The sequence below is a fragment of the Myotis davidii genome, unplaced genomic scaffold (genome assembly GCF_000327345.1).
Source record: "Myotis davidii unplaced genomic scaffold, ASM32734v1 scaffold96, whole genome shotgun sequence".
In the NCBI taxonomy this organism is placed as follows: Eukaryota; Metazoa; Chordata; class Mammalia; order Chiroptera; family Vespertilionidae; genus Myotis; species Myotis davidii.
The window spans coordinates 5,434,938-5,450,646 of record NW_006289416.1 but is presented as its reverse complement, the minus strand read 5'-3'; the positions used below and the strand labels follow the sequence as shown (position 1 = coordinate 5,450,646).

The following is a 15,709-nucleotide window of genomic DNA, read 5'->3' as shown; positions in this document are numbered from 1 at the left end:
AGGGAATCTAAAAATCAGGTGAATAAATAATCTGATGAACAGAATAAACTGGTGAATATAATAGAATCAGGGGCATAGAAAGGGAGTAGACTGACAATTCTTGCGGGGAAAGGGGTGTGGAGGGTGTAGGAAGACAAAAATCGTACACCTATGGATGAGGACAGGCGGGGAGGGTGTTAAGGGCAGAGGGTGGGGTGGGAACCGGGTGGAGGGGAGCTATGGGGGGAAAAAGAGGAACTGTGATAATCTGAACAATAAAGGATTAATTTTTTAAAAAAAGAATTCTCTTCACCTCTCTCTATATATAATGATGTGCTGTTTTTTTTAAATGGTTCCTAATGCAACTCTCTATGTATCTGAATTGTTTATAAAGACTTTAAAATAATCTAGCAAATTTATTTACCCAATCCCGTTATTTAAAAGAAAAAAAAAACACTTTATAACTATAACTTTTTTCCTCTTCTGGAATTTTTCCTCAGGTTATATACCCAGGAATGAAATTAGTATATTAACCCTTTGAGTGCCAACCAATATCTTAGGAACTATGCTATAATTGCCAAGGCATTTTTGCTGATTTTACAGCAGTTTAGGAAAAAAAATTATGAATCGAAAGTAAATGAAGTTACATATTCAATTTTAGAACTACAAACATTCAGCATCATAAGTAATCTGCGCTTAGGTGCCATCTATCAATAAAGAGTGAACTACTAGCATCTAATAGTGGCACTGCAGGAGGAGCACGATAGCGCTCCCGGCACTCTAGGGCAGTGATGGCGAACCTATGACACGCATGTCAGAGGTGACACGCGAACTCATTTTTTTGGTTGATTTTTCTTTGTTAAATGGCATTTAAATATATAAAATAAATATCAAAAATATAAGTCTTTGTTTTACTATGGTTGCAAATCTCAAAAAATTTCTATATGTGACATGGCACCAGAGTTAAGTTAGGGTTTTTCAAAATGCTGACACGCCGAGCTCAAAAGGTTCGCCATCACTGCTCTAGGGGTTAAAGTATGTTTATTATGAAGATTTGTGTATGTACAGTGTGAGGATGGTCTCTCAAAAATGTGAAGCATTTATGCAGCCTCCAGCAGTTAAAAGACTAACCAGCCTGGCCAGTGTGGCTCAATAATTGAGCGTTGACCTATGAACCAGGAGGTCATGGTTCAATTCCCAGTCAGGGCACATGCCCGGTTACTGGCTCAATCCCCAGTAGGGGGTATGGAGGAGGCAGCTGATTAATGATTATCTCTCATCACTGATGCTTCTCTCTCTCTCTCTCTCTCTCTCCCTCTCTGAAATAAATAAAATATATTTGAAAAAAAAAGAGAGTGCCCATTTCCCACTCCCCTAGTTTTTTTAAAATTTATTTTCACTAATTTGATAAGAATAGTTCATAAAAATTCATAATTTTTTGTTAATTCTCACCCGAGGATTTTTTTTTCCACTGATTTTTAGAGACAGTGGAAGAGAAGGAAAGACAGAGAGAAATATCAATGTGAGAGAAACACATCGATTGGTTGCTCCCTACATGCCCCGGCCAGGGAGGAGCCTGCAACTGAGGTACATGTCCTTGATAGGAATGAAATCTGGGAGCCTTTGGTCTGCAGGCCGACACTCGATCCAGAGCCAAACCGGCTAGGGCAATAATTCATAATTCTAAAATTTGTATTTCTTTAATTGCTAAAGAAACTAAGCTTATTTATTCTCCCTTCCTCCAATTACTAGTTTTATAATTTATCTTCATTGAAGATGTGTATATCTTTTAACCACTTGGGGTCACTATTTCTTTATCTTCAAAGGCTGCAACCAATCTGGCAAATCTATTTGGTGGGTATGTTAGTTTTTGTACTTTTCTACAAGTTTGAAAATTTCATAGTTTAAAAACAAATTGAAAGATTACTAATTGTTAGAATTCAGAACTGGCCTAAAAAAATGACAGCATATTCCTTCCACTCAACCTCCCTGTTCTATCAATCCTCCCTTGTAGACACTGTTTTTCATTTTGTCTGTGTATTTTAACACAGTGGAAAGAACTTAAGAATCAAGAGAACTGCATTATCATCCAACTGTTTGTGTACTTCCTGGAGCACCAGTTTTTCCACCTGTAAATACTACAGTTGGACTAGAAGACAATATCTGAGACTCTGCTGGGGCTCTGAACTCACTATACTAGTACATGTCTTAAAGCACCTACAACATCCTATATGGCAGAGCAGCTCAACCTAAGTCACAGTTTGCCAAGAGATTATAAATTTTTAGCAGGAAATTATCATATACATCTATATCTTGACTACAAAACAAGTCAATAAAGGTTTGTTGGAATAGGCTTAATATAACATAAAGTCTCAAGCACAAAAGCAGAATACACAGACCAATCTAAAAACAAGAGAATGGCTCGGGTGTTTATTCTTTCAGATTCTTTCCCAAACTGTTACCTTGTAAGCAGCTAACTAAGGTAAGTTATTAGTGCCAAGTAGAATAATCCACATTTATTTATTAACCAAAGTTGACAAATAATGCATATAAAATGCCAATACAGTGCCCAGCATACAATCAGTGTTATTAGTTCATCCCCCTCACCTTTACTAATAGGTAAAGCAGCTACACACACACTCAATTATCTCCTATCCAAAAATAACTTCCTCATGCTTTTTCCTATGCCAAAATTTTACCAAAGATATAGTCATTTGGATCATATCAACAACAAAAAAATCCAGTCTTAGAAGGTTCCATATGAAAATGTGAGAAGCACTGGTAAGGTAACACCTTTTAAGTTACTGCCTGCTAATTCATTAGGATAATTAGTGCCAGGTCCTTTCTAATTAATAATGAGTAGATTAGAAAGCATCAAGAGAAAAATGAAAAGAATAAAAAAATCAGAATGGAAAAAACTTCATAAATGAAACCAAAGAAAACCAACATGTTTGGTTTAAGCTCCTCACCTTGAGGAATCATTTGTAAGAAACTTAAATCTCACCTTACACACACACACACACACACACACGGAAAAACTAAAAAAGAAAATCCATTATTTCAGTAAACCAAAATGAGTAAGCCAGCACAGTGATGATAAAGCACTGAGTTTACCTGGGAAAAGAATGAAACCAGTAACCCAGAAAAGAATATCTCTTAAAAAGAAAAAGGAGTCTGAAAAGATGAAAAGTTCAGAGTGGATGCAGAATTTGGCCATCACTAATTGCAGGATGATCAAACTTTATTTGCCTCCTTGTAGGAAATGATATAAAACGAGTAGCATCATCTGTGACATTTTCTTGCAAAAAATGTTTAAGCAGATCCTAATCAAGCCATTAGACCTACCTTCCAGTTTACAGGAAATATAGAGGCAATAGAAAAACAAACTAATGCCATGATCAATAAATCAAACAAATCCAGAATATGTGACATTCTACAAAAAAACTTATAGTCTTTACAAAGATAAATACAAAACAGTTCATGTACTCAGAAAGGGGGCAATTTATAAGTAACTACAAAACAAAATGGAATCCAATATATCTTTAGGTTTTAAGTGCTCTGAAAGCAAAATAGTAGATTATTTTTAATGACTATAATTTACATATAAAGAAGGAATCTCCTAAGTGGTCTCAATAAATATATAAATTATATATTCCTATATTTAGAACAGAAGAACAAAATTAAATAGACACAAGGCATCTTATAACTTTATTTATCATTAATTGTAGTTTCAAAGATCTCCATAAAATTATAAAATATCATATTAAAAATATATTACCTTTGTCCTAGATTGAACTTGTTCTTTACAGATGAGGCATTTCTTGACTCGTGGAGAACATAAAGAACAGGTAGCAATATGTCCACATGGGCCAAAAAGAGTATCTCTCTTCATATCTGAGCACACCATACACTCTTCTAAGGTTTCAGAATCATTACTAATCATAGAAGGACTTCGAGAACCCACTTGACCACTAATAAAAGAAAATATTTCAAATCAAGCGTATCAGAATATTTATATTACAAATTCAATAGTTAAAATGGTTTTAAAAACATCTAGACCATCAGTAATATATATAAAAATAGCTTTAGTTAAAAAATTAAGCATCTGTATATGAAACACTGTATACTATATTTTTCTATTTTATATACATCTCTGTATCTTCACCTATTTGTAGTACTATTTGAAATACAAATTGAACAAGTTCTCGCACATTAGAAAACGGTGAATCCAAATCTTCTAACACGGAAATAAAAAACACAAGTTAAAAATTTCGCATAGACACAGTTTCACTCAGAACTTGTTTTGCTTATGTAGAACCAGCCGAGAAAGGTATAAGAATAAAAAGAAAATCCTAACTAGAGTCCATGTTAGTTATCCTAAGTACAGACAGGAAGAAATGAAGTGTCTATAAAGCCCACAACTGACAAGGGCACTTGGAAAATAAGTCACTGCAGCTGCTGTTCCGACATTTCTTTAATTGTATCCTTAGGGAGCAAAAATTCTATTACAGGAAGACAATGCAGCTATACATATAAAGATACAAGACATAGAAATACATGTATATGAACAACTACAGTCTTCAGAAACTCATGAAATGCATCCGCACACCAGCGCATGCACACACACACAAACACACACACACACACACACACACACACAAAGCAGTTTCATCTTAGAGCTCAGTCTTAAAGTTATTACTGCAGTAATTACAGTGCCTTGTATCTGTATGTTTTAGATTCATTCTGTCATCCTATAATAGAATTTTATGCCCCTTAAGGTTAGACTTAAAGAAATGTACATAACTCATTATATTAATTTCCCTATAATTTTACTTTATGCATGGATTCCAAAGAGGTGTCTTTTCATCACTACACAAATTATAAGAGAGGCAAGAGAGTACAGAGAGCACAAAGATCAGGGGACAACTCCTGAAATGTTCAATAACAAGAAAGAGGTATAAAGGGCAATTATAGTTGTATAGCATCATTTGGATGAAAAACTAATGAGATGTACCTTTTGTATGACTATAATTTCAATAAGAAATTTAGTTGTTATCATAAATAATTAAAATCACCAACACATTTTACTTTTAGAAAAGAAGGCAAGTGTGAAATGATCATTTTTAAAAAAACTCCATCAGGAAGTGGTTCATTCATTTAACTTTTCAATTCTTCAATGATACTTACTGGGTGCCTATTAGGCACTGTGCAGGGTGCTAGATTATTAGAGTTTGTATGAGATATATTCTGTTAGCAAGTAAACTGCCTTTCTTTGCAAGAGTCTATTAAAATTTTAAATACACATAACATTAATCACAGCAATTTCACTAGTGAGAACTTTTCTTATAGACAACTTTCTCTAACATACAGGAGTACTGGAAGATCCGACTGGCTTAGAAAAGTTTCTTAAATTTATTATTCATAAAGTATTATCCTATATAACAGCGGTTCTCAACCTGCTGGTCATGACCCCTTTGGTGGTCGAACAACCCTTTCACAGGGGTTGCCTAAGACCATCCTGCATATCAGATATTTACATTACGATTCATAACAGTAGCAACACTACAGTTATGAAGTAGCAACGAAAATAATTTTATAGTTGGGTCACAACATGAGGAACTATATTTAAAGGGCCAGAAGGTTGAGAACCACTGCTATATAATAAAAGGCTAATTAATATGCAAATCAACTGAATGGCAGAACGACCAATCTCTATGACGCACACTGACCACCAGGGTGCAGACACTCAACCCTCGAGCTGCCCCCTGGTAGTCAGTGCACTCCCACAGGGGGAGCACCGCTCAGCCAGAAGCTGGGCTCATGGCTGGTGAGCACAGCGATGGTGGCGGGAGTCTCTCCCGCCTCCACGGCAGCGCTAAGGATGTCTAACTGCCAGCTTAGGCCTGCTCCCGAGGGCTCCCGGACTGCGAGAGCGTGCAGGCGGGCAGAGGGATCTCCCCCCCCACCCCCCCGCCGCCAAGTGCACGAATTTCGTGCACTGGGCCTCTAGTATTTAATAACGTACAGAATACAATATAAGAGACATGATCTCTATAGGAAAGTTTTTTAAGGAAGAGCCAACACAAAGATAGAGGAATAGCATGATGTATTATAAAATTGTACACCCGAAACCTACATAATTTTCTTAACCAATGTCGCCAATAAATTTAATTTAAAAAGAAAAAGGAAAAAAGGTAGAGGAAGAGCAAAGACAAAGGCATTTTCAAGTAGTCTGTTATGAAACTACATGATACCTTATGCATAAAATATCAACTTTTATGATAAATATAATACAAACCTGACTTTTTCTTTATGACATTTTGCCAGTGCTTTGCAGAGACTTGGATCAGGACAGAGATCAAGTGGTGATTGACCCTTCTTATTTCGAATGCTAAGGTCAGCACCATTAGCAGCCAAGAAACAGGCAATAGATGCTGCACTCTTCTTCTCTGCCCCCTGGGTACCAAGTCCCATTATTAACTGAAATTAAATGAAAAAGGAGTCATTATTTTCTCTTTATCAATTCCTACCACCAATGTAGGGTGGGAAAAAGTAGGTTTACAGTTGTGAATATGTGAAACACAGCTAATTCTTGCATTATTATTTATTATTATATTATTTCCCTTAAAAACTACTGTAAACCTACTTATACCCCACATATATAATGTGTATATAGAATATGTACATACATATTCATACATGTACACACATAGGTATGTGCATGTATGTGTGTGTTATATATAAAGATGCATGTCTGGTAAGAATTTACAGGTCATATAAATATGGTGGACATTGATAAGTTGCAGCCCTAATATCCATTCCCCCTTCCCCTGTAGCCCCACTTTTCTCAGGCAGATAGTTTGAGGATTGGCATACTCTCCACTTTAGAGGTGGACCATGATGGATCAAACCAGTCAGATATCAACCTGTCTGTGTGATTAGTTCAGGGATGACATATAACCCAAATCAGGTCAATTAAGGCCAATAAAACTCAAGAACAGGACTTCTGATTGAGATGCTAAAGAAACAGTACTTTCTTTTCTTTTGGTTCTGGAGCTACTAGGAATCAACTTGAAACAATAAGGGGAGAGACAAGTTAAGAAAAGAACCAGTACCTAGGAATTAAGCCAAGAAATGGAGAACAAAACAAATCAGGTTCTGTTATCTAACTATTGACTCAAACATCTTACCAGAAAACAGTCATAATAATTGTTAACATTTACAAAGTCTCTACAATGAACCAAGAATTATTTTAAGCACTTTCCATAAATTAATTTAATCTTCATAACCTTATAGAGATAGTTATTCCCTTTCCCTCATTTTAAAATGAGAAAAATGATGCACATAGGAGTCAGAGCAGCAATTCTCAAACACTTTGTCACAGAACCCCTTTACATTCTTAAAAATGAATCTCAAATTCATATGGGAAGGTGAAGGACTCAGGATAGTCAAGCAACTTTGGAAGAAAAAAGTTAGAGGTTTTATACTATCTTATTTCAACATTTATTATAAAACTACAGTAATCAGCCCGGCTGGCATGGCTCAGTGGTTGAGTATTGACCTATGAACCAGGAGGTCACAGGTTCGATTCCCAGTCACGGCACATGCCTGAGGTTGCGGGCTCGATCCCCAGTAGGGGGCATGCATAGCAGCCGATCCATGGTTCTCTCTCATCATGGGTGTTTCTATCTTTCTCCCTCTCCCTTTCTCTCTGAAATCAATAAAAATATATTTGAAAAAACAAAAACAACAGTAATCAAGACAGTGGGCTGGTATCACATAGCTAAAGACAATAATTCTAAACATACATCAACAGAACAGAATATCAGATTCAGAAAGACTTCACATACATGGTTAAAATTGATTTTGGATAAAGATACAACAGGTGATTCAGTACAAAATGACAGTCTTTTCAACAAACAGTGCTGGGAGAAACCATGTGGAAATCACATACCTGATTAAAAAAACTTGCATTCAGATTATATAATAACTCTCAAAACTCAATAGTAAGAAAACAGCTCAACAAAATAATAAACAAATGGTATGAACAAACATTCATCAAACAAATGTGGGTGGCAAAAAAGCCAAAGAAAAGATGTTTGATATTAGTAGTCATTAGGGAGATGACTTTCAGTGGTACTAAATTAAAGATTATCTCTACTCACAGTGTTTTTGGATGGCTCCCAGGCAGCATCGACCTTGCCCACATCTTGCATATCCTGGAGCTGACGTAGCTGAGACAAGGTGTGGTGCCTCAGAGCTTCATGCAAAGGAGTATCCCCATCCTTATCCTGAATATCTAATTTGGCACCTGCACGGACCAAAAGCTAAAAGAGAAAGACATCTCATTTTGCTAAAGTATCCCCACCCACAAGAAATTACAACATATCTAAAGCAATAGTGAGAGAGCCCACCTGGAGGAGCTGCCACTAGTAATTCTTAGGTATTTGCTTGCTACTACTCTATAACCCTGCGGCTCCTTACAAATAGTGATGATTCTGGGTATCGAATTAAAGAAAACAAAGAAATGAGAACCAATATATTGTTTAATTCATCTACTCTAGGATCAAAATAACTGGAGAAATTTTAGGACTTTTTTTCCTTTTAATTTCAGACATGTGAAGTGAGATATTTTAAGTACTTCTAATAGGACCAAATAATAATGTTCAAAATTATTCTATTATTTAAACAAATAAGGAGAAGTTATTTTTTATTCCATTCTCTTTGATCAATTTTCTCCAAATGTATGCTCATAGGGAAGTCCAAATATCATAGATAAATTAAGAATTTTTAGCAAGAGGAATTTTAAATAACAATAAATGTGAAGTGTTTGCTAAACTACAACATAAAATGCAGAGTTGATATATTTCAATAGATATTTTAAGTAGTAAATATAACTTTAAGATTTTGCTTGTGGTGCTTTAACAATTTTCATAATCCTTTCTACAAATGCTATCAGAATTTTCGAAAACCAGCATACATAGAAACCAATCTCAAGCATATAGTCTTACCTATATTGGCAAATGTTTTTTTTTTATTTGTTTGTTTTTATTTGTTTATTTTTGTTAATTCTCACCCAAGGATATTTTTTCATTGATTTTGAGAGAATGTGTGGAAGTGAAAGGGAGAGACAGAGAGAAACATCGATGTGAGAGAGACACATCAATTGGCTGTCTCCCAAACACACCCTAACTAGGGCGCCAGGATCGAAACTGCAACCAAGGCACATAATCGATCCTGGGACCCTTCAGTCTACAAGCCGAAGCTCTACCCACTGAACAAAATCGGCTAGGGCTTGGCAAATTGTTTTTACTTGTTTGTTTGTTTTTACTTTGTTTCAAAAAGAGTACATACAATTTCATTCCAGGGCAGTGTTTCTCAAATTTGAACGTGTTTCAGAATTACCAGGCTTATTAAATCAGATTGCTGCCAGTTCCCACCCCTGAAGTTCTGATTTGATTGGTATGAGGTGGGGCCCAAAAATTTGCTTTTCTACTAAGGTCACAGGTAACAACGCTGATGCTACTGGTTCAGCCTCTACACTTTAAGAATCACTGCTCTACCAAAAAAATTTTTAAAAGATAATCTTTCAAATATTTTGTCTAGAATCACCAGGTTAATAAAATAAAAACCTTTTATTTGGAATCAATGCAGCAAACATCCAGCCAAAGTTTTAAATTATAATTCAGTCTCAATTATATAAATTAAGAGGGAATGTACTTTTTAAAAACTAATTTATAAGCTACTTTGAAATTCTTTGATTTAATATTCTGGGAATTCACAAATCTGGAAAATTATAAAAACTTTAAATATCAGAGTTTTAAGATATTCCCTACTATAAATTAAACTGATATAAAATAGTCTAAAATCATAATTTTTACATATAACTCTGTCTTCTAAGAAATCTAACAATGTGTTACTTAAATTTCCAAAACATTCTAGAAATCTGTCTAGTTAAAATACAATTGCAAACTAAGATTCATGTTAGTAAGCACTTTACCCTAACAATCTGGGTGTGCTGTCGTTCAACAGCAAGATGGAGGGCCGTTTGTTGGTTCACATTCTGGATATCCAGGTTTGCATTACCCTGAAAAACAACAACAAAGTTTTTATAGTTAAAATTTGACAACACTGGGGACTAAAAACCAATGGAAAAATATCTTTGGGTGAGGATTAACAGGGGGAAAAAAAGTAGCATGCAAAACTGCCTCACATAATGTCTGGCATAACAAAAAATAGGAAATTAAGAAAAGGGCTACAGGTTCAAAAGATTAGACTTTATCATCCTGTTTGTATTGGAATCATTCATGCTCTCTGATTACAACTCTGATACCCAACTGTGCTAAAACTCCAGTAATGTTATGACTGTGAGGAATTTCCTTTTCAAGTTTCCTGAACTTTTCCATCATTTAGATTTTTCAAAGTAGTAAGTATGCACTGTATGGATGTACCATAATTTGTTTATCCGGCACCAGCTGGTGAACATTTGGCTTGCTTCCACTTTGAAACTATTATAAATAAAGCTGCTACAAATATTTGTGTGGAAATGTGTCCTTAGCTCTCTTGGGTACATACTCAGAAGTGGAATTGCTAGTTGTATAGTGAAATATGTTAACCTTATAAGAAACTGCCAAACTGTTTTTTAAAATGGCAGCTTTGAAAAACACCAGCAATGTTCGTGTATTCTAACTGTACCAACTCCTAATCAACACTTGGCTTTTCTGGACTTTTTAATTTTAATCATTGTAGTTGATAATTAGTAATACCTCAATGTGATTATAATTTATTTCCCCAATGACCAATGGTAATTTAAGCAATGTCACAGGATATATGATCAATATACAAAAAAATAACTGTATTTCTATGCACTAACAATATACAAAATTGAAGTTTTAAAACAATATAATTTATGCCAGGCCAGTGTGGCTCAATGGTTGAGCATTGACCCATGAAACAGGAGGTCACAGTTCAATTCCCAGTCAGGGCACATGTCTAGATTGCGGGCTCAATCCCCAATTGGGGTGTATAAGAAGCAGCCGATCAATGATTCTCTCATCATTAATGTTTCTATCCCTCTCACTTGCTCTTTCTGAAATCAATAAAAACATATTTTTTAAAAAACAATACAATTTACGATAGCATCAAAACTTAAAGATAAAACTAATATGTATGAGAGCAATCAAACTCCCAGAAAGACTTTTTAAGAGAAACTAATAATCTGATTCTAAAATACATATGGACATTCAAAAGATCCAGAATAGTAAAGCAATTAATTCTGAGAAAGAAGAACAAAGTTAGAGGACTTACTCTAACTGATTTCAAGTCTTACTACAAAGCAACAATAACAAAGACGGTGTGTTATTGGTGTGCCATTTGGATTAGGATAAAAAAGAATATATTATAATTAACAATACTTCTAAAAGAATTAATTTTAATAATAAAGGCTTAAAATGGCCGAAACCGGTTTGGCTCAGTGGATAGAGCGTGAGCCTGCGGACTGAAAGGTCCCAGGTTCGATTCCGGTCAAGGGCATGTACCTTGGTTGCAGGCAAATCCCCAGTGGGGAGTGCGCAGGAGGCAGCTGGTCGATGTTTCTCTCTCATCGATGTTTCTAACTATCTCTCTCCTTTCCTCTCTGTAAAAACTCAATAAAATATATTAAAAAAAATAAAATAAAATAAAGGCTTAAAATGGCAGGGGAAAGGTAGTTTAACTTTTGAACTATTTCTTTATCTAAACTTGGGTAGTTTATCTAAACTTGTATAGTTTATGGAGGATCTACCTTATAATCTAGGATTTAATTGCACATAATGTTCTCTCTCCTAAATTTTTCTGCTGTTGCATCTTCTTAACTTAACTCCTTGAAGTCAGGGATCACAGATCATTTTTTAATAACTTCAGTGCTTCTATACGACATATACTTGATTGAAGCATTTTTAATATTTTGCTGAATATACTAAAACATTATAAACTAAAATAAATAGGTCCCAAAAAAATTCAGTCATAAAAAGTTAAGTTGTCTTATTTTGGAAATGAATGAAATGACTAAGGTGAGTGCATCAGCTATCCAGCCACACATTCCACAGGTCCAGCAGCAATCATGAATTGAACCGCCAGATCCTGGCTATAGCCTGGTGTTACCTGATGGCAACTGGCCACATCAGCTTAGATATCAATATGATGGTTCTTGGTCCTGTGGCTGACTGACATTTCCACAACAGTGGCAGGAGTTCTGGGAAATTCCTTGTAGTTTTGCTCATTTCATTGGACCAATCCAGGAAGACTGTGCAGAGGGAACACTGGGGACTGAGGGACACACAAGCACACCTTTCCCTCCCTTTAATAATCAGTGTTAGAAGACTGAATGTGTACTATTTCTGAATGTGCATCATCATGGGATTTTACTGTAGCACACTAATAGGTAGCTGATGAACTAATAAATAAATGAATGACAATGGTCTAAAATTGTTAAAAATTGAATTGCTTTTCCTACCTGATGTACCAATAATTCAGCCACTTCCACGTGATTATTAAGGGCAGCCAGATGCAAGGCAGTATAACCATCATCTTTCTTCTCATCCACAATCCATGGTCTTGGTAATTTAGATAGTAAAACACGCATTGCACTGAAAGTCAAAATTATGTTATTTTTATATTTACATAATTTGATATTTAATTAGTTTTTTGAAAAAATATTCAAAAAACCTTTGAAGGCAAATGAAAATATCCCTCGTTAAAGAATATTATGCACAGACAAAAATATTTCAATTTTTCTAAAACTCAAATGTACAGCATTCTAATATTTTAAGAAGTAAACAAACTGTTACTAACTAGAAAACAGAATCAAAATAGAATGGGAGTGCTACAGAGAAGAACCATGAGAGACTAAAAATACCAAAGGGTTAAAAAATATACCCTAATAAGGATAACAATTTTGATTTGTGGAATCTCTTAGCTTCAATTTGAATAGTATATACTACTGGAAGAGTTAATAAAAAACAACCAAGTAACAAAAGTACCAGTGCCAAAAAAAATAATAATAATTGAAACAAATTTTATGTAGCTTGAAGATTAACATGAACTCTGCAGAGAGAGTTAACAATCTATGTCATTTAGTAGTGCTAAAACCAGCTGAAGTCAAAAGACATAAAATGGGTCATTATAATCTAATATTTGAAATTTAAGAATCAGAAATAAGGTATTTCCAAAATAAGAAAGGCAGTTATCCTAAAGAGCATCAAAGATCTATATATATAAAAGGCTAATATGCAATGTCCCCTCGGAAGTTCGACGGGAAGAGCAGGAGTCCGATCACTCGCTATGACATGCACTGACCACCAGGGGGTGGCACGGAACAAAGGAAGGCCCCAGCTGGCAACCTGCAGCCAGGGAAGGAAGGCTCCAGCCAGCAGCCAGAAGGTCCCGATCAGCCCTGATTGCTGGCCAGGCCTAGGGACCCAACCCAAGCACAAAATTCGTGCACTGGGCATCTAGTTAAACCATAAAAGAGCTGGAAAGCTACTTATCAAGAAATGATGCTTCTTAGAGAAAAGTAAGCCCATCCCCACCAAAGAAAAGTAAAATTAGAAGCAACTTTTCTTGCCATATACACCAGTAACTTTTCTTAACAGAAATATTTTATGTGGAAAATTCATAATATAATTTGGAGGGAAAAAAATCTCCCTTAACATATTTACCCAGGAATTGTTCTTTAATTTATTTTGCTTTTTTTTTTTTTTTGCAATTTTATATTCTATTTTTTAATTAAATTTATTAGGGTGACTGGTTCATAACCCATACAGGTTTCAGTTTTACAACTCAATAAAACATCATCTGAACACTGCATCGTGCACCAGTTAAGTCTTTTTTTGTCCCCATTTTCCCTTCCTTTGCCCACCTCCACCTAGCCCTAACCCCACTTTTCTTCTGGCTATCACCACACTGTTGTCTGTGTCTGTATGCTATAAATGTATGCTTTTTTGCTTAAACCCTTCATCTTCTTTCATCCAGTCCCCATCAGTCTGTTCTCTGTATCCATGAGTCTGTCTCCACTTTGGTTGTTAGTTTATTTTGTTCATCAGATTCTACATATAAGTGAGATTATATGATATCTGTCTTTCTCTGACAAGCTTATTTCACTTAACATAATGATCTCCAAGTTCATCCATGCTGTCACAAAAAGTAAGATTTCTATGTTGGTGTGTTGTTTTTACGGCAAGTAATATTCCATTGTGTATAAATGTACCACAGCTTTTTTATCCACACATCTACTAATGGGCACTTGGGCTGTTTTCAGATCTTGGCTATTTGGAAAAAAATTCCCCTTAACATATTTTTCTTTTTTAAGACTATAACTTAAGATAACTGCTCCACAGCTAAAAAGGCAGTAAACACAAGAAATAAAAGCTTTTAAAATTTTTCCAATAGGGTGTAAAAGGTAAAGAAGTAATAATAAGATATATATTACCCAGGTGATATCCTATATAATAAAAGTCTAATATGCTAAGTATTCAGCCAGCCATTCAACCAATCAAAGCATGATATGCTAATGATATGCTAAGGCCGCTCAACCACTCACTATGACACACACTGACCACCAGGGGGCAGTCGGCCAGTCGACCAGTCGCTATGACGTGCACTGACCACCAGGGGCAGATGCTACAACCGGTAGGTTAGCTTGCTGTTGGGGTCTGGCTGATTGGGACTGAGCGAGATGGGCGAGGCACGCCCTGGAGCTCTCCTGCAGTCCCTCTCCGGCTGGCCAACCTCCCACATCCCTCCCCCGCCCCAATCATGCACCGGTGGGGTCCCTCTGCCTGGCCTGCTCCCTCATGCAATCCGGGACTCCTCAGGAGATGTCAGAGAGCCAATTTTGGCCCAATCCCGCATGCCAGGCCGAGGGACCCCACTAGTGCACAAACTTGTGCACCAGGTCTCTAGTATGTGAGATAAAAAATTGAAATAGAGAAATGTCAGAAACGTATAGAGAAACAGTCTGAAGGTGCAGAATATGTGTAAATGAAACTGTAAGTCTCTAAAATAATGAGACTAAGGCCTAATATGAGCCAGAACATGTTTCCTAATGGCAGTGGTTTATGAATCCCAAATAGCAAGTCCAAGAAGTCTGAGAAGAGATTTTGGAGGATCCAAGAACCTCAAAAATTATACCCAAATTTGAAAATTTATAGCTTTCCTTAGATTTTAAACAGGTTTATGATCCAAAGTATAATGAGAATCACAGCTTAAAAATACCCTTCAGTGGCTGTACTGAAGTTACAATCATTGTTCAGGCATGACAGACTTCTTTAGAAATCCATGGAAAGCTTTGGACTCTCCTGCCCTGAGAAATTCACATAGAAATCTTAACCTATAATTTTGAGTCTACAAACCCCTAAATCACATTCATGAACCTCATAAAAGCTAAGTTTTCCTACTTTAGTTTGTTTTCAATAATTAAAGGATTCTAATCCTCCTCATCCAGTGGATTCAAACAAAGTACTAGATATTCAGTAGACTTTGACTCAGATTCTTAATGAGGAAAAATATTAGTATAACATCATACTACTTGAATGTTCAGATTTGAATAATCATGATACTAAGGCCATACATTGTCTGTTACACTATGCATTTGGCTATGTGAGAAACAGGATTTATAGGAGTTTTACAATTCTTGGACAATTTTAAAGATGTAAGTATTAAATCATGTGAAAAAAGCTTTATTAAAAATAAA

At 35.7% G+C, this 15,709-nt stretch overlaps 1 protein-coding gene across 1 annotated transcript in view; it reads right to left on the bottom strand.

Annotated features, from left to right (window-relative positions):
- Window positions 1-15,709, bottom strand: part of MIB1 (mindbomb E3 ubiquitin protein ligase 1) — a 90,892-nt gene that overhangs the window by 11,857 nt on the left and 63,326 nt on the right. The window contains exons 13-17 of the mRNA XM_015562719.1: window positions 12,473-12,605; window positions 9,980-10,066; window positions 8,145-8,306; window positions 6,278-6,459; window positions 3,758-3,950 (exon numbers count right to left, since the gene is read on the bottom strand). Of these exons, the coding sequence (XP_015418205.1) occupies window positions 3,758-3,950; window positions 6,278-6,459; window positions 8,145-8,306; window positions 9,980-10,066; window positions 12,473-12,605 (757 nt within the window). The remainder of the gene's footprint in view (window positions 1-3,757; window positions 3,951-6,277; window positions 6,460-8,144; window positions 8,307-9,979; window positions 10,067-12,472; window positions 12,606-15,709) is intronic.